At 41.5% G+C, this 19,802-nt stretch overlaps 1 protein-coding gene across 2 annotated transcripts in view; it reads right to left on the reverse strand.

The window, feature by feature from the left end:
* Window positions 1-3,311: 3,311 nt before the first annotated feature.
* oscp1b (organic solute carrier partner 1b) overlaps window positions 3,312-19,802 on the reverse strand; it is a 69,007-nt gene continuing 52,516 nt past the window's right edge. Inside the window, exons 6-11 of one of the 2 annotated variants that reach the window (XR_013580025.1) lie at window positions 17,129-17,257; window positions 14,445-14,514; window positions 6,040-6,179; window positions 5,097-5,160; window positions 4,436-4,608; window positions 4,256-4,352 (exon numbers count right to left, since the gene is read on the reverse strand). Coding sequence is in view for 1 of the 2 variants with exons in the window: in XM_078566911.1 (XP_078423037.1) it covers window positions 4,236-4,352; window positions 5,097-5,160; window positions 6,040-6,179; window positions 14,445-14,514; window positions 17,129-17,257 (520 nt within the window). In the remaining variant the exon portion in view is untranslated. Of the gene's footprint in view, window positions 4,353-4,435; window positions 4,609-5,096; window positions 5,161-6,039; window positions 6,180-14,444; window positions 14,515-17,128; window positions 17,258-19,802 lie in introns of both variants that reach the window. The other variant, XM_078566911.1, reaches the window with a different exon arrangement.

Consider the following 19,802-nt stretch of genomic DNA (forward strand, 5'->3'; position numbering starts at 1 on the left):
AGACGAGGAGAATATTTTTCTCACAGAGGATTAGTCTGTGGAATTCTCTACCCCAGAAGGGAGTGGAGGCTGGGTCATTGAATTTATTCAAAGCAGAGATAAGACAGATTTTTGATCGACAATGGAGTCAAGGGTTATGGGGGGCAGACAGGAAAGTGGGGTTGAGATCACAACCAGATCAGCCGTGATCTTATTGAATGGCAAAGCAGGCTCAAAAGACTGAACATTCTGCTCCTGCTCCTTAGTCCTATATTGCAGGGCTTGTGCAATTTAAGACACAAACAGCAGAGTTTTCCATAACCTCATGTTTACAGAGGATAGAACATCAAAGACTAGTCAGCCCTACCGTGGAATGGTTGAGACTAGAGGTAATAAAGGAATGGGTGAGGGTTTCAGCAGCAACCAAGCTGAGGCAGGGGCAGAATTGGACGATTTAATGGCAGCAGAAATAGGCAGCCTTATTGATGACACAAATATGCTGGCAGAAGCTCATCTCAGGGTCAAATAAGACAGCAAGGTTGCAAACCATCTGGTTCAGCCTCTGACAGTTGCCAGGGAGAGGGATGGGTTTGGTAGCTAGGGAACGGAGATTGTAACAAGGGAAGAAGACAATGGCTTTGGTTTTCCCAGTTTTAGATGGAGGGTATCTCACCATCAAGATCCTTGGTAGATACATATTCTGTACAATTTGGTCAAATAGGAAGCCATCAGGAGCACTGGCTGGTAAAGGGCTATTAAGCTTAACGGAATGGTCAGGGTTCAGGGTGAATGAATTGATGTAAGTAGATGTAACCACGGAATGATTAAAAATCATTCTACATTTTAATTTAGCTCCCTCCAATTGTCAGAGTCAGAATACTTTACTTCCAATAAAATATATTAGGTGATATCTTCAGCATTTACTGTATTTGGCTTAACTACACATTTTAAAAACTTATGTAAAAATTGTGAATGTATCTTCTAATTATTGCTGAAAAGAAAGACATGTTGTCGAAGCTTTTTCAACTTGTACTCATTAGGACAAATGCAAGAATACCAAATTTCAAACAATCACAACAATTTGTACTACAGGAGAAAAGGGTGATTCTCTCTCCATTTAAATTATATTCCGCTTCTCTATTCTTCCTGCCGAAGTAGGGAAGCTCACATTTTCCCACATTATAATCCATCCGCCAAATTTTTGCCCGTTCACTTAACCTATTTAAATCCTTCTGTAGACTGTGTCCTACACACAACTTGCTACCCTACCTATCTGTGCCATCAGCATATTTAGCTACCATCATCCAAGTCATTAGTATAGTTGAGGTGTCTGCACTGATCACCCCCCACTGGTTGCAGTTTGCCAACCTGAAAAGGATCCACTTATTCTTCCAGTTAGCTAACCAATCCTCTATCTATGCTAATATGTTTCCCCTAACACCACAAACTCTTATCTTGTGTAGTAACCTTTTATGTGGCACCTTATCAAATGCCTGTTGGAAATCCAAATCTACTGGTTCCCCATTATCCACACTGCTTGTTACTTCCTCAAAGAGCTCTAATAAATTAGTCAAACACAATTTCCCTTTCACAAAACTATGTTGACTCTGCCCGATTGTATTACGATTTTCTAAATGTCTAGCTATTACCTCTTAATAATGGATTGTGGCATTTTCCCTATGACAGATGTTAGGCTAACTGGCCTATAGTTTCCTGCTTTCTGTCTTCTTCCTTTCTTGAGCAGAGGTGTCACATTTGTGATTTTCCAATCCACTAAGACCCTTCCAGAATCTAGGGAATTTTGGAAGATTACAGTCAATGCATCCACTATCTCTGCGACCACCTCTTTTGAGATCCTAGGATGCAGGGGACTGGTCAGCCTTTAATCCCATTAGTCTTCCTGTGACTTTTTCTCTAGTGATAGTTTTTAAATTCCTCCCTGCCTTTTCTTTCCCTTGACTTTCAACTAATCTTGGGATTATTTTTGTGTCTTCTACAGTGAAGACTGATAGAAAATACCTATTTAGCGCTTGTGCCATTTAATTCTCCAGTTTCACCCTCTAATGGACCAACACTCACTTTAGTTATTTTTTTCCTTTTTATATAGCTGTAGAAGCTCCTAGGCCAGGATTTCACCACCCTGCTGTGGCGCGTTTCCCCCAGGTGGATGCAACGGGCCATTTAATTCTCCATTCTGTTCAGCGGGACCATAATATCCCGCCGTAAAATCCTGGCCCTACTGTTTTTAAATTTCTCACTAGCTTTTTTTCATACTTTAATTTCTCCTTCCTTTGTTTTTTTTAGTCTTTCTTTTCTGGTTTCTAAAATTTGACCAATTTTCTGACCTACCACTAATCTTTGCAGTATTGTACATCTTTTCTTTCAATTTGATACCATTCTTAACTTCCTTAGCCACAGGTGGTGCATCCTTTGCATTGTCCTGCTTTCTCAATGGATACTTCTTTCTTCATGTATACGGTGTAGCTACTGTTAAGGGCCCTATAAACTACTCCGACAAGTGACTTCTTTCCTTTGCTATTTCTTATCTCCACCCAATTCTACCATCTTGCTTTTCTAAACCAAGATCATTTCAGACTGCTGTACTAATCTCATTGTTTAATTACAGAGCTACCCCACCACCTTTTCCTTTCTTCCTGTCCTTCTGAAATGTCAAACACCCTTGAATATTTAGATCCCAGCCTTGGTCACCTTGCAACCACATCTCTCTAATAGCTCTCAGATCATACTTATTTAATTCTATTTGTGTTATCAATTCATCTATCATCGTTAATAATTCTGTGTGCATTCAGATACAGAATCTTTAATTCTGTCTTTTTACTGTTCTTCCACACTTTTACGCTATCTGCTGCACCCTTCATTATGTTCACACTGTCCCTTCCTGTCACACTGGTTATCATTTCCCAAGTCGCTATCCTGTTATCACTTTCCAATCACTACCCGCTCTTCTTCTTTCTCTTCAACTTACCAAATCTACCCTCACATGATCCCTCCCCTCCATTATTTAAAGTCCCCTTTATGGCCCCAGTTATACCATTCTTCAGGACACTGGTCGAATGGATGAAGGAAGAAGTGCAATTGGAGAGCGAATGTTCAAGAAAATATTGAAAAGATTATTAAGACATTAAAATAAATCATTTCAGCAAGTGAAGTAAATACAAGATTAATCAGAGCCAGTCCAACACCCAAGATAGGAAATAAGAACTGCATGGAATGAAAATATTGTTCCTCAGAGAATTTAAGTAATAAAAACAAACAAATTGAAAATAAACAGGAATCAAATATGCTAAATACAAATTAATGCTCATACTCAATTTGGTTGTAATATTTTAATGAAGTTGTCAGTGTTTAAGGTTATTTAAGAACATTTAATGGTGGCAATTAATAGTTGATCTTTTAGAAATTCTAGGTGCAGAGGTCCAAATCTTGAGGCCAGCTCTGCCCTTTAACATTAAAAGTAGAACCAAGCTTTATGTCTGTTTGGTTAGATGTAGAAATCTGAACTGTCCAAGAAGATCGGCAGATTTTCATACAACTGCTGGCAAGATTCCGTAAGGTCACCCAGTGACCCCACTGCCTCACAACTCAGCGTCAGACACACACACACACTCAAAGTTTCATAGCATGACCCACTGTGACACCAACCACACAATGTGGCCCAACTATAACCTACACTACTATTTTCAATGGCATGGTATACTTAGCAATCATCCATAACATTTTTACCTTTCTCTGCATGCCCCCCACCCCCCGCACCGACTCCATGGCTACTAATAAGCCAGAGTCTCAGTTTTACCTGGTGTGATTTGACTTTCACAGATGCACACTCAAAAAATGCACTAAGAAAACATTTGCATCCCGTACAAATCTGTCTCCAGTTCACAGGTCTGCAAAAAATTCACAACTGAGCCAAAACCTCTGTCTCTTCCACTTCTGTCTTCCCTGCCCCATTGCTTTCCAAACCTCTATCCAGGTTTTGAGAGTCACAAACGTTGGTGAATATGATCAGTCTGGCTGGTTTAATATTTACTATGTACATCGAATTTAACTGGATGAAACTGTGCCTAGATGCACAAAATTGTGCAGAATGGGAGTTCAGCTCTTCGTACAGGAATTAAGTGAGTCGATAACAGAAATAACTTGTTCAGAGGGTTGAAAGCTAGTGACCCAGCCACAGGTGTTGTGCCAAGGAAGGTCGTGGGGTAAAGGCGATGACCTCACTGTTGACTGGGAGGATATCACAGATTGTCCATCATGGCCAGGAGGTCATCCCCCTTACTGCAGCTGTGCCTGGGCTGCTCCTGGACATGGAACTCTCCCATTATTCGAGCTAACTCTTCATGCTGTTGCTGGTCCTGCAGAGGGAGACAACACATATCATCTAACCAGCTGTCTTCTGTTTTTTATTAATAAATCAATTGATTGATTGGGTAAATACCTGTGTGTGTGGCATGATATTATTTGGTTTACAGGGGGTTACAAGGGGAGGAGTTCCTGGTGAGAAAGTCATACCAAACATCATGTCAAGATCTGACACAATCTCTTAATTCATCAGGACCTGAATATCATCGGCCTTCGCAAAGTGAGTGGTTTGGGTCTGGAATGCACTGCCTGGAAGTTCAATTGAGGCATTCAAGAGGGTAATAGGTGATTATTTAATTAGAAACAATGTGCAGGAATACGAGAAAAAGGCAGGAGAATGGACACTGGGCCCGGAGGCTGGACCCCCTGAGTCTGTTGCTGGGCAGGCCCTTCTCAGCAGAGTACAAGACAACTGACTTCACTGTTGATATAGGTCATAAACCAGCTGGAGTCCCTCTAGTGCCTCTGGACACTCTCTGGTGAGTGTGCATGGGTACAAGACAGGATTGGGCTTGTATGTAATGACCAACACCCTTTCACCAGGCATATGGTTGAATAGAATCATGTGCCCATTTAGCTGAATTAGCAAAGGGTTGCTGGTGCCCACAGGTATTAAAATCTTTGTTGATTCAGTGAGAAAGCTGGAGGGAAGGAGTGGGGAGAATCACAGATGCATACATTCATTAAAAAGTAAGGTGTAGCTGCTGCAAATAGCGATCCAATGACATTCTGCTCACCTTAGAAACCTGTATGTTGATCACTTCATCCAAAAGGTCTGGAGGCCTTATGGCCGCTGCAAGGCTATAAGACAAAAATAGGTCAAAGTATGACTTGCTGTGGCTAACAGACTGCCTCATTCTATAGAACAGATCAAACTTCAACAAACAACTCTTCTCTGTTCACATAACAAACTAAGGAGCTGAGCTTCTGTTCCCGCTGTACTTGGTTAATGTTGTTGTATTACGGTATGTTTCAGTATCTTATTGCCAATGTTTTATGGTCATACTGTGTTACTGCTGCCTCCACTGGACAAAGATCTGAAGGCCTGTTTTAAGTTGAGGCCTTGATGTAGCATCATGGCAATCATCTTGGATTTCCCTCTCAAAGAGACACTGTCCCTGTGATCTCCCTGCATAGTGTAACACCAACACAACAATTCCTGTGTGTGGAGGATTAATACTTTCCAAGTTTTATTATTTCCTGCCCTAATTTTGGGTTAACCCATACCATGCATCATTTCCCAGTTGAGAATATAAACAGTAACACTGCTTCTGGGCCTCTGCAACACTTAAGGGTGCCACTAGAAGGTGCAAGGCACCAGTTCAAGCTGACTCTCAGTATTAACATTCTTGCTGTAGGGATATATCAGAGGCATGGTGAGATGTGAAAAAAATCATTTTCATCGAAATTTACAGGAGTCAATTCTGCAATTCATGCCTGTGAGTATGTGCACAGTGGGGTGTGTGCATTTGGGTATATGTGAGAGAAAGTATATGAATATGGATGTGTGCATGAAGGAGAGTCGAGTGTGAGTACATGTACATGGGTATGTGTGAGAGGGTGCATCTGAATGTACAAGGGTGTCTGTGGGAAGGGACATGTGAATGTGTGTGCATGCGTGCAGTTATAAACCTTGTTCCTGCAAAAGACACACAACTAGATAAACAGCAGTCAACTTACTCTTCCTCCTCATCTGTGCAAAACAGATTCAGCCGAAATCCTGGGTCAGTGCCCACAGGCTTCTTGATCTCTAGACCGCCCATTAACAGTGCTAGCAGGTTCAGCTCCTCCTTAGCCAGTGGGTTGGGGGCTGCATTCTCCTGGAATGAAGGACAGGAGGTAATGAAATGTCAAAAAATAAAGCAAAACAAGCAAGAGAGTGATAGATTATCCCAAGGCATTTTATAAATATATTAAGGGCAAATGGATAACCAAGGAAAGAGTAGGGCCCATTAGGGATCAAAGTGGCAATCTGTGCATGGAGCCGGAGGACATAGGTGAGGTTTCAAATTATTACTTTTCATCTGTATTCACTATGGAGAAGGATGATGTAGGTGTAGAAATCAGGGAGGGGGACTGTGATATACTAGAAAGTTGCATTGGAATGGAGGAGGTATTAACGGTTTTAGCAGGCCTAAAAGTGGATAAATCCCCAGGCCCACATGAGATGTATCCCAGGCTGCTATGTGATTGAGGCAAGGGAGGAGATTGCAGGGGCTCTGACACTCATTTTCAAATCCTCTCTGGCCACAGGAAAGGTGCCAGAGATCTGGAGGACAGCGAATATGGTACCATTATTCAAGAAGGGTATTAGGGATAAACCAGGTAACCACATGCCAGTCAGTTTAACATCAGTGGTAGGGAAACTATTGAAACAAATTCTGAGGGACAGGGTTAATCTCCACTTGGAGAGGCAGGGACTAATCAGGGATAGTCAGCATGGCTTTGTCAAAGGGATACCATATCTAACAAATTTGATTTAATTTTTTGAGGTGGTGACTAGTTGTGTAGATGAGGGTAGTGCAGTTGATGTGGTCTACATGGACTTCAGTAAGGCTTTTGACAAGGCTCCACATGGGAGAATGTCAAGAAGGTAAGAGCCCATGGGATCCAGGGCAATTTGGCAAATTGAATCCAAAATTGGCTTAGTGGCAGGAGGCAGAGGGTGATGGTCAAAGGTTGTTTTTGCGATTGGAAGCCTATGATGAGTGGTGTACCGCAGGGATTGGTGCTGGGATCCTTGCTGTTTGTAGTGTACAATGATGATTTCAACATGAATATAGGAGGTATGATCAGTAAGTTCGCAGATGACACGAAAATTGGTGGTGTCGTAAATAATGAGGACGAAAGCCTTAGATTACAGGACGATATAGATGGGCTGGTAAGATGGGCAGAGCAGTGGCAAATGGAATTTAATCCTGAGAAGTGTGAGGTGGTGCATTTTGGGAGGACTAACACAGCAAGGGAATACACAATGAATGGTAGGACCCTAGGAAGTACAGAGGAAAAGAGGGACCTTAGTATACATGTCTACAGGATGTTTAGATCCCTGAAGGCAGCAGCACAGGTAGATAAGGTGCTTAAGAAGGCATATGGGATATTTGCCTTTATTAGCTGAGGCATAGGATATAAGAGCAAGGAGGTTATGTTGGAGCCGTATAAAACGCTAGTTCAGCCACAGCTGGAGTACTGTGTGCAGTTCTTGTCACCACTCTATAGGAAGGATGTGATTGCACTGGAGAGGATGCGGAGAAGATTCACCAGGATGTTGCCTGGGCTGGAGCATTTCAGCTATGGAGAGAGACTGGATAGGCTAGGGTCATTTTCCTCAGAGCAGAGAAGGCTGAAGTGGGGTAAATAATAGAAGTATAGAAAATTATGAGGGGCACAGATAGGGTAGGAAGAAACTTTTCCCCTTAGCAGAGGTGTCAATAACCAGGGGGCATAGATTTAAGGTAAGGGGCAGGAGGTTTAGAGGCGATTTAAGGAAAACATTTTTCGCCCAGCGGGTGGTTGGAATCTGAAACACACTGCCTGAGGGGCTGGTAGAGGCTGGAACCCTCACAACATTTAGGAAGTATTTAGATGAGCTCTTGAAATGCCAGAGCATACAGGGCTACAGGCCGAGTGCTGGAAAATGGGATTAAAATAGATAGGTGCTTGATGGCTGGCGCAAACATGATGGGCCAAAAGGCCTGTTTCTGTGCTGTATAACTCCATGACTCTATGACTGATTATAGGTAGAAATCTGACAGAGTAAACTGTCATGACAGCATCAGTATCTAACTGTCAAGCCAAAGTGCCAATGTTAAATGGACTGATTTTGGATTCACAGCAGAGGGATCATCTGGTACTCATTAGTAACAGGATTCTAAACAGGGATGTAGTGGAATAAATCCAAACATTGGCAAAGAGAGAAAAAAGAACAAACTTTTTAGTGCCGTTTATGACCTCACAGCTCCCAAAGCCAAGTAGGTACTTTCGAAATGTAGTGAACATTTGTTATAACTTTAAATATGTTTATTTTAAGCATATTTCTGTCAAATTAAAACAAGTAAAGAATAGGTTGGTGCTGTAAGTTTTGCTTTTCTGGTTAAGGGTTTGTTTTTCTAGAAACAAAACTGATGGGATGATGGAATCAACATCCTGGGGGTTACCATTGACCAGAATCTGAACTGGACCAGCCACATAAATACTGTGGCTACAAGAGCAGGTCAGAGATTGGGAATTCTGCAGAGAGTAACTCACCTCCTGACTCTCCAAAGCCTGTCCACCATCTACAAGGCTCAAGTCAGGAGTGTGATGGAATACTCTCCATTTGCCTGGATGAGTGCAGCTCCAACAACACTCAAGAAGATCAACTCCGTTCAAGCAGCCCGCTTGATTGGCACCTCATCCACCACCTTAAACATTCACTCCCTCCACTATTGATGCACAATGTACTGCAGCAACTCACCAAGGCTCCTTTGGAGCACCTTCTAAACCCATGACCTTTACCACCTAAGAGGACAAAGACAACAGATGCACGAGAACACCATCGCCTGAAAATTCCCCTCCAAGCCACACACCATCCGGACGTGGAACTATGTTGCCGTTCCTTCACTGCTGCTGGGTCAAAATCCTGGAACTCCTTTCCTAACATCACTGAGGGTGTACCTACATGCACTGCAGCAGTCAAAAAGGCAGCTCACCACCACTCTCTCAAGAGCAACTGGGATGGGCAATAAATGCTGGCCTAGCCAGTGACACCCATGCCCTGTGAGAAAATTGTTAAAAAGGTGATAACAGCTGTAGCTAGCCCAAGAAGGGGTGATGGTCAGATGAGGTCTCTGCAATAGTGGAAGGACAACTGGGTAGATAATTAAAACAAATAACCATATTACAAAACTAGTGTTAGGCTCTTCACTTAATCTTACTTAGTTCAGATGTTTGTGAAATGTGTAAGTTAATTAGTGTGTAGAAGTAGAATATGAGTTACTTTAATGAACAACACTATGGTTCAACAGTCTGATAAGAAATAAGAACAACTTGTTAACAGGCCTTATGAAGATCATTGGGCATATATAAATGGTGATGGGGCAGATATGAATAAATGAAGCTTCTGAGAATTAGTTTGGCAGTCAAAGATGGAATGTCCCTGGCAAGGTGCAATAAAGTAAATCCTTATAGGGCAATAAGGTTTGTCAATAATCAATCCATGTCTAGCCCTGAAAAAAAAGGTAAAAAGAAAGAGACTTTGGGAGACCTGTTACAATTATGAGGTTGACAGGATTATTATGTTTGGAACTGTTGTCTTTAAATTTAGGGTAAATGGAAGGGGATCTTGTAACCTGTTCTGGAGTCTGCCTGACAGTAAGCCTGGGTGGTTAAACTGTTAGAGATCAAAGGAAGGCTTAGGTTGTTTTACTGAGAAGAAGGTGCAAGGTACTTACACTTGGAGACAATGGCAGCAGTTTCTGAGCTTACAATGAGTAGACCCTGGATCTCTCGAAGTCCCAGGAAGGTATTGTTGGAATCGGGTTGTAAATAGTGGTTCTATTACATATCCATTTATTTCTAAGTTGCTAGCTTTTTTTATTCATTCACAGGATGTGGGCTTCGTTGGCAGGGCCAGCATTTATTGCTATCCCTAATTTATTGCATATCCTTAATTGCCCCCGAGGTGGTGGTGAGCTGCCTTCTTGAACTGCTGCAGTCCATGTGGTGTAGGTACACCCACAGTGCTGTTAGAGAGTTCTAGGATTTTGACCCAGTGACAGTGAAGGAACAGCAATATATTTTCAAGTCAGGATGGTGAGTGACTTGGAGGGGAACTTCCAGGTATTGGTGTTCCCATGTATCTGCTGCTCTTGTCCTTCTAGGTGGTAGTGGTCATAGGTTTGGAAGGTGCTGTCTAAGGAGCCTTGGTGAATTGGAATCAATGATAGCTAATGAGCAATTCAGCCTGGATGCAAGATTAATGTGCTTCATATTGCCACAAGGTAGAGGGGAGGGAAAGCCATTTTTGAGATCAGATTACAGGCCTCCCTCCAAATCAAGTATCATAAATAGACAGCAGTTTGTTTTGGGGTAGACTGCAGCCATCTGAGAGATAGAGGCAGCCAGTCCTGCATTTGAAGCAGAGAAGATGCTGAATCTATTGTTTATCAGTCAATGTGTGTGGAAGCTCACAGTCAGATTGAAGGCGCCGAGTTTGTGGGGACTTAAAGGAGGCTGGAAGATTCGCCTAGCTTGGGCTAGAGGAAAGCAGTCTCCAGTCCAACTTTCATAGCAAAAGTCAGTTCTAGGATTAGAAGTTATAAGGCTGGCAATGTTAAAAGGAAGCAACACGTCGGAAGCTGGGAGCAATTATGGACTGTTTGCTATAAGGATTGTAATTCTGCGGAGAGTACAATGTGCGGTAAGTATAAAAGGGGAATGTTCCTCTGTGTAGTTTAAAGTATAAGTTGCAACAAAAAGAAAAAAGTGCTTAGTCAGTAGCGCTTTTAATCATTTGTAACAACACAAAACTTCATGTTATTCTTTTAGCTAGTAATTGGAAGTTTGAACCTGTAGCTGTTTTCCTTGGAGAAGTTGAAAGGGTATTTAATAGAGGTATTCAAAATCATGAGGGGTCTGGACAGAGTAGATAGGAACAAATCTCCCATTGATGGGAGCATTGAGAACCAGAGGATACTGATGTAAGGTGATTGGCAAAACAAGCAATGGTGACATGAGAAAAAACTTTTCCACGCAGAGTGTGGTTACTATCTGGAATGTAGTCCTGAGAGTGTAGTTGAGACAGATTCAATAGTGGCTTTCAAAAGAGAATTGGATCATTATCCGAAGAGAAAATATTTGCAGGAAAAAATGCAGGGCAGTGGCACTAGTTGAATTGTTCTTGCAGAGAGCTGACACGGACACAATGGGCCGAATGGCCCCCTTGTGCTGTAACCATTCTATGATTCTACAACATGCCAATAATTTAGAATTAGCAGCACTCCTGCAAATGAATATGGAATGTTATTGCATGAGGTGATCTACAGGTGTAGAGTATTAACCCAAGTAGATAGTGATTAGGGATCACATTTTAGTAGCTAGATTTTTACCGAACTATAACCGATAACGAGTATTTAACACAAATTCCACATTTCTCACCACCCAAAGTGATTGGGAGCTGTGGAAAGAGGAAACTAAACTCTATAAAACTACGTTAAACAAATTATGTGCAGATCACCCCACTCATAGGTGAGAGAAAGAATGAGTGAGTGGTAAAGAATAACAATGAGACATGGATCGAGGGAAAATCTTGTCTTGTCCCTTTCAATTATTCTACTGTCGTAATTCCAAATTGCCTTCTCTGCTATGTGATAGTTCTCCTGCTCTGGAAGGTACTACAATTAGTTCAATTTTTTTTGCACATTTGAATGCTTTACATGCAGGGAGACAGGCTTTCATCAAGGCTGAGGTCTCAGAAAATTCAGAAAGCTCTGAGGCATCATATAAGGCCTTTTGGGACAGAATTTAATTCAGGAGATTCGGTGTATTAAAAAAGGGAAGGCCACGGAATGGAAAGACCTTGGTAAGGTAATAGGCCATGATGGTAAGACAGTATTTATCAAACCGTTAAGGTTCATTTCTCATGATTAATTAGAATTAGTTGTCAGACTCTGAGCAGCTGATAGTAAATGAGGCACCTTGTATCTCGAGTGCTCATATGTTTTGTGATAAAGTTCCTGAGGAGCAGAATACAGTGGGTTAAGGGGATGAATAGTGGTCAAAAGAGTGATCATGACACACAGGACAGAACTATCCCATCCAAAGGCCAATTATCCTGAGTGGGTACTCGGGTGAAATATATTCCATAAATGGAAGGATGCAACAATTATGGGATATGCACTGTCTAAACTTTTCCCCTTCTTTCTGAAAGTAACTTCCCATTCGTTGTTCTCTTCCTGTCTCTATTACTTACCCTCTTTCTCTTATCACCAAATCATACCTTGGTCTGTCCCCCTACTCCTCTGGTACCTTCTCCTCCTTTAAGGATCTCATCATGTTCTACCTCTCCCAGAGGTTTTGTGTCAAATATTGTCTGTTAACCCTCCCGTGAAGCATCTTGAGACATTTTACTATGTTAAAGGTATTCTATAAATTCAAGTTGTCATTGTTGTTGTTTAACCTCTGAGGGGACTAGGACCTCACCGTGTATTTTTTTATATAAAATATATAAAGATATCCTCATGGCTATATCTAAAATTTTAAAAACTGGACAAAGATCTTTTAAAACGGCTGATGCTATGTCTGTCTGTGACACTCAAACAAAACTACTATGGCAATATCAAAGAAACTTGTACCTCGTTATCTCTGAAGACACAAAAACAACGCCCCCCCACCATGGGCTGCGAAGACCAAATTCAAAGAGAGCTATACAAAGGCCATCTGCATTTCATAACCCAGGTTGGTCAACCGGAGTCTACTCGTCTGCTTGGACAAAGCGTCCCATAACCTTCCTTTCAATTATTAATAGTTGGGACATTTAATAATCTCGGGAACCCAGACCAGGGATATGCAACCCTTGTCAAAGACAAAGGAGAGAGGTGGGAGTCATGTGACGTGGACCTTTTGAGCCTGCTCCATCATTCATTAAGATCATGGCTGACCTGGTTGTGGTCTCAGCTCCACTTTCCTCTCTGCCCTCATAACCTTCGACTCCCTTGTCTAACAAAAATCTAACTCAGTCTTGAATAAATTTAATGGCTCAACCTCCACTACCTTCTGGGGAAGAGAACTCTACACTCTAATGACCCTCAGAGAAAAAAAATTTCTCCTCATCTCTCTCTTAAACTTATTCTTAAACTATGCCCCTGAATTCTAGTTTCCCCCACAAGAGGAAACATCCTCCCAGTATCCACCCTATCCAGCCCCCTTAAGATCTTAGCAGGTCTGACATCATCTGTGGAGAGAAAAACAAAGTTGACATTTTGAGTCCATATGATCCTTCTTCAAAGTATAAATCTTCTTCAGAGCATATATTGAGTCATAGGGACTCGAAACGTCAGCTCTGTTTTTCTCTCCACAGATTTTTTCCCACCTATTTATTATTATTTAAAAAATTTATTTCCATTCATTGTTTTATCCCCACCTTTTAGCCTATTGCGATCCCCTCCCCCACTAGGGCCATCTGTCACTTGCTCATCCTGCTTTCTACTCTTAATGTCATCATTAGCACATCCTTTAGCCAGTATCACCACCATCCATACCCCTTTTGTTTATGACATCTTTTGCAATCTCTCCTTTGCCTCCACCTATCACTGTCCTTCTATCCAGCTTCACCTGTTCCAACCCCCTTAAACAGTATATATTTCACCACATTTCTACTTCTCTTTAGTTCTGAAGAAGAATCATACGGATTTGAAACATTAACTCTGTCTTTCTCTCCACAGATGCTGTCAGACCTGCTTGGTTTTTCCAGTATTTCGCTTTTGTTTCAGATTTCCAGCATCCACAGTATTTTGCTTTTATCCCCTCAAGATCTTATATGTTTCAATAGATCACCTCTCATTTTTATAAACTCCAATGGGTATAGGCCCATTATGCTCAACCTTTCTTTATAAAAGATGCCCTTCATCCCAGGAATGAGTTAAGTGGATCTTCTCTGAAGTGCTTCTAAAGCAATTATATACTTTTTAAATAAAGAGACCAAAACTGTACACAGTATTCCAGATGTGGTCTCACCGAAGCTCTGTACAGCTGCAGTAAAACTTCCCCACTTTTACATTCCATTCCCCTTGCAATAAACACAACATTCCATTTGTCTTCCTAATCACTCACTATATCTGCATACTAACTTTGTGTGATTCATGTACCAGGACACCCAGAACCCTCTGAACTGAGTTCTGCAATCTCTCCCCATTTAAGTTGAATACTGCTTTTCTATTCTTTCTGCTAAAATGGACAAGTTCACACTTACTCATGTTATACTGACATAACAATATAATTTAGTTTGGGTTTGTGGGAGAGAAATGAAAAGAAAATGGGAATAGCCAATAAAAGTTAGAGGAAACTAGAAACAGCAACGACCACTGTGTGCTGGAAAGAGCACTGACCTTTATGTGTGCAGCCGAGCTCTTTAATGTCCCTGACATGTGTGTTTCCACGGGCCGTGAAACACTGTACCTGTGACCATTGAGACAATACATAAGTTTTAGTAAAAAGGCACAAAACACAACATCAATAATAATAATAAAAACAGTCTGGTGTCTTTGGTGCAAATCTTCAGAAGCAAAACTTATTTAGTGAGTGGGCACCACTGGCAGTTCCCTGAAACAATGATCACAAAAGCACAATCCTCCGCACCCACTGACTAAAGTGCAGGTAAATCATTGCTTATTCTGTCTTTGTTGTTTTCTTGAATTTATAGGAATCAGTAACACATGAAATGAAATAATTGTTCTATTAGTAGCACAAACGAGTCCTATTATTAACTACATTAATAGCAATAGGTGTGGGAGCCTGCCATCAATTTCATCCCGTTTATTCCCTTAGTGTGTGCATGACATTTTTAAAGGTGTCATTTTTGCATGTGTTGGTTTGAAGAATGAACACTCACAAAGTCATGAACTGATTCATGTTAGTAAACAGAACTGTGATGACAATAGAACCTTGTACATGGCATTTCTCTCACCATCACTGCTTTCAGAATCTAAAGGCCAAACATTAGTGGCCTTGTTAAACAAGCTACCTTGTATGTTTTCCCCTTTTTTCTGAATTCATGCTTTCGGCTACGGTACTACTCTTCCACAAAAGTCTGGATGTCCTACATAAACCAGTTAAGTGGTCACTTCATGTGCAAGTCTGGGCAGCAGCAAGGGTTGGCAGGTCATGAGGGGCATCACAGCTCAGTCAACCAATACACTTTCCTGAAGAGGCGTTATCAGGAGTGAAAACCCTGGCTGGGTTCTCCCCTCTCTGATTGTGGTCAATTATAAAATTCCAGTTTAGATATAAACTGACTCAGCACACATACAGATGGAGCCAGGGTCTGGTTTGTATGGCTCAATTATACATCAGACAATACCCTATCTGGACCCCACACTGTGGCTCTATTACCTGAAGATTGGGTAGGAGGTTTTTTTCATTCATTCATGAGATGTGGGCATTGTTGGCTGGGCCAGCATTTATTGAGCATCCCTAACTGCCTTCGAAAAGGTGCAATATAAGTGGCTGTCATGCCTTCAAGGCTGACAAACAAACTAGCAGTGGTACCTGAAGCACAGGCACCATGGCACAGTAGGCAGTGAGATTAATAGTGCATGTATGTTGAAGTGATTTAGTTGAAGTAACAGCCGCTGAAGTTCCTTGGGGCGAATGATGACCCAATGCAGCTCAGTCACAGTGCTTTCAAATTATTCGTTCAATTGCTTCTTAATTCATCACTTAAAGGAATCATACGACATTAATCACCTACCTCATGCAAAACTTAAACATACCACTTTGGTTCAAACATGGACAAAAAGCTTAATTGCAGAGGTGAGGTGACAGTGACTGCCCTTGACATCAAGACAGCATTAGAACGAATGTGGCATCAAGGAACCCTGGCAAATTGAAGTCAATGGAAATTAGAAGTAAACCTCTCTACTTGCTGCAGACATACCATGTACAAAGGAAGATGGTTGTGGTTGTTGGACATCAATCATCTCAGTCCCAGGACATCACTGCAGGAGTTCCTTAGGGCAATGCCATAGGCCCAACCATCTTCAGCTGTTTCATCAATAACCTTCCCTAAAACCCAAGGTCAGAAGTGGGGATTTTGGCAGATGATTGCACAGTATTCAATTCCATTCACAACTCCTCGGATACTGCAGTAGTCTGTGCCCACAAGCAGCAACAACATTCAGCCTTGGGCTGATTAGTGGCAAGTAAATTTTGCATCACACAAGTGCCAGGCAAAGACCATCTCCAACAACAGATAATCTGTCGACCTCCCCTTGACATTCAATAGCATTAACATCACTGCTTATGGCTCGATGAAGAGTCTTCTCTTTATGTATAAATTAAACAGTGGGTGTTGGCAGGATATTCACCAGTTGGAGGATATCACAGTGAATCAAATTTATGACCTTTTGATCTACATTGCTGAGTGCTATAACAGCAACAACTCGCATTTATATAGTGCCTTTAATGTAAAAAAATCATTCTGAGTGTTTCACAGGCATTATAAAATTAAATATGACATCAAGCCACATAAGATGGTATGAGGATGACCAAAAGCTTGGTCAAAAAACGAAACTTAAAGGATTGTCTTAAAGGAGGAAAGTGAGGTGGAGAAGTGGGGAGGTTTAGGGATGGAATTCCAGAGTCCAAACAACTAAAGCATGGCCACCAGTGGTGGAGGAACTTCAATCAGGGATGCTCAAGAGGCAGGAATTAGAGGAATGCTGATATTTTGGAGACTTATGGGGCTGGAATAGACTACAGAGATCAGGAGGGCCTGGCCATGGGAGGGATTTAAAAACAAGAATGAGAATTTTAACTTTGAAGCATTATTTAATTGGGAGTCAATGTAGGTCAGATAGCAAAGGGATGATGGGTGAACAGCATTTGGTGAAAGTTAGGACTTTACTGACCAAGCAATCGAGAATGCCAAATGAATCATTTTCAAATAACACTTCTTGGTGCTTAGTTCATTCCAGAGTGGTCTATTGTAAGGCAGATCGGGAGAGTTGATTGAGCTTACACCTTCTGGGACTGGCACCATGAGATCCTTAGAGAGTGGATATGGGATACTTACATATTAGTGCCAAGCTTAATGACTCTGTCGCCAAAGAGGTCAAAGGATCCTTCTGTCAGCACACTGGTGTAACTGCCGCTGGCTACAAAAGTTGCTCGCTTCACCTCTTCTCCATCATAGTTAAACATTCTGTAACAAGTGAAGAAAGACCAGAAGTTGATATTTTCCTTGGGCTGTGTTTGCTGACAATGCCGTGCATGCGCAGTTAGAACCATAGTTTAACCATAGTTAAACAGCTTTATTCTGATGTCATTGCAACGCCACAGTGAACTTAATCACAATGGTCAGATTAACTCAAAACATTTAACTAGGTGCTTCGTCAAATAATAGGTGGTAAATAAACATTATGTAGACTGCATATTGCTCCATCTTACAGCTTTTTAAAATGCAAACAAACATTTCCCCAACAAAAGCTGATAGTGTCTTGCGGTAACTGGGATCTTAATTTGATCTTTAGTGATTTTGCTTCAGATTTGATTGCAGACTGAACTCCTTTTTTAAAAAAAGACACACATTCAGTGTTGCTGCTGCCACCTAACATGTACATTCACCTTTTTAAAACAATCTGTGTTTCAGTGCCTACCAACTCATTTTCAGCTAGAACCGGAGGTGTACAGGGTGTGGCGCTGGGTGGGGTACAGTGCTTTAGCAAAACATTACCACAGCAATCCTTCCATTGGTGTCTGAGTTACGGGGCATCCAGCAGCTGGCTGGATAAGCATCAATATTGGGAACAATGTGCAAGACTAGCAGGGAAGCCAGCCACTTTGAATTATCTGCACACAATTAAAGGCAATTCCAAAGAGGTCACAGGTGAACAGAAAAGAATCCAAATCTCTTCCAACCTGAAACTAAAGGCGGCAATACCAATTACACAGAGCAAAAAAAAAGTTTTTGTTCAGGACCACAGGACAGAATCAGCTCTGCAATTAAGGTGGCAGGCTGCGGTTAAATAAACTGAGGCATACACTGAGGCTCAGCGTTATTTGTTTTCAGCACATGCACAGACCAGTGCGCATGCGCAGATGTGCATCAGCTGCTATCTTGTTGGCAGGCAACAGCGGTTTCTTTGTGTAAAAAGTTGCAATTAAACATTGCATTAATTCCAAACATTAAATTCCTATTCATTTTTATTACTGTGCTCTGATGGATGCTTATATCTTTTTTGGATTATGCAGGAGAGGATTCGTGTAAAGTCTGATGTTCTGTAAAAGCTGGCTTTAAACATCATAACATGTACAGCTCATGCATATCCATACATTCATTGCAACAATAAATCTATCTAGGGGACAGATTTGTCTAGGGGATAAGTGTTTTTTAAGCACTGTGGAGATAGAAGGAAAAAAGCTGCAAATGCTGGAAGCACAGGAAAGCCAGCATCTAATAAAAGACGGTAATATTTTGGGTGAACAGTCTTCATTAATTTTAAATTAATCCAAGCCAGATGGTGAAGTACGAAACAAGCCAATTCTTTTTCATGGTAGTAGGTTCATTCACAGGTTGCAGCCTTACAGCTCGCTGCCTCCTAACTACCACCTCAGTGTCCCAGCTGACTCTTTATTTGTGATCCCAGTTCTTAATCAAACAATGCCCATTATCTGTGTATCCTTAACAACATAATCAACAAACCAGTAACAATTAAGGCGATTCCCACAAAGACACACAGAATACTGTGAACAGTTTTGGTCCTCTTATCTAAGCAAAGATATACTGGCATTGGAGGCAGTCCAGAGAAGGTTCACTAGGTTGATCCTGGGTAGGGAGGGATTTCCTTATGAGGAGAGGTTGAGTACGTTGGGCCTGTACTCATTGGGGTTTATAATAATGAGAGGCAGCCTTATTGTAACATATAAGATTCTTAGGGGGTTTGACAGGATAGATGCTGAGAGGTTGTTTCCCCTTGTGGGACAGTCTAGTACCAGAGGGCATAATCTCAGAGTAAGGGGTAGCCCATTTACGACAGAGATGAAGGGGAATTTCTTCTCTGAGGATAGTGAATCTGTGAAATTCTTTACCGCAAAGGGCTGTAGAGGCTGGGTCGTTGAGTATATTCAAGGCTGAGATAGACAGATTTTTAATCAGTAAGGGAATCAAGGATTATGGGGAAAGGCAGGAAAGTAGAATTGAGGATTGTCAGATGAGCAATGATCTCATTGAATGGCGGAGCAGACTCGATGGGCCGAATGGCCTACTTCTGCTCCGATGTTTTATGGCACCTCAGTATGGAAGGCTTACCTATTTTATCAGATGCTAACCTCCCTGATATGTAGTTCCAGCAATTTCTCTACCGTTAAGTTTAGACAATTCAGTCAGTCATTGCTGCTAATGTATGAAATGAACATCTCTCAGGGCCTGTTCTTGTATGTGCAGAATTAGAATGTATATGTGAAAGAGTTACATTAGCAGTGTGCCAACATGGGAAAAAAACTCCCTTTAAGCCAATACACTTACAGATCTGGCGCTGGTACTGAAACATGAAACATGAGGCGTGCAGTACAAGTTGGTTCTTCACTTTTATTATCTGTGAAGTGATGGACTTAGACACACAAAGTTCTGTGAAATTGGCCATGAAGCTGGTTGACCCACATCATTTGTTAAAGGTCTATCTTACATAGCCTTGCAAATTAAGTTATTTAAAAATAACGGAACCTATCCTAACGTTTGGAAATGTTAG

The sequence above is a fragment of the Cetorhinus maximus genome, chromosome 21, assembly GCF_964194155.1.
Source record: "Cetorhinus maximus chromosome 21, sCetMax3.hap1.1, whole genome shotgun sequence".
Classification (NCBI taxonomy): Eukaryota; Metazoa; Chordata; class Chondrichthyes; order Lamniformes; family Cetorhinidae; genus Cetorhinus; species Cetorhinus maximus.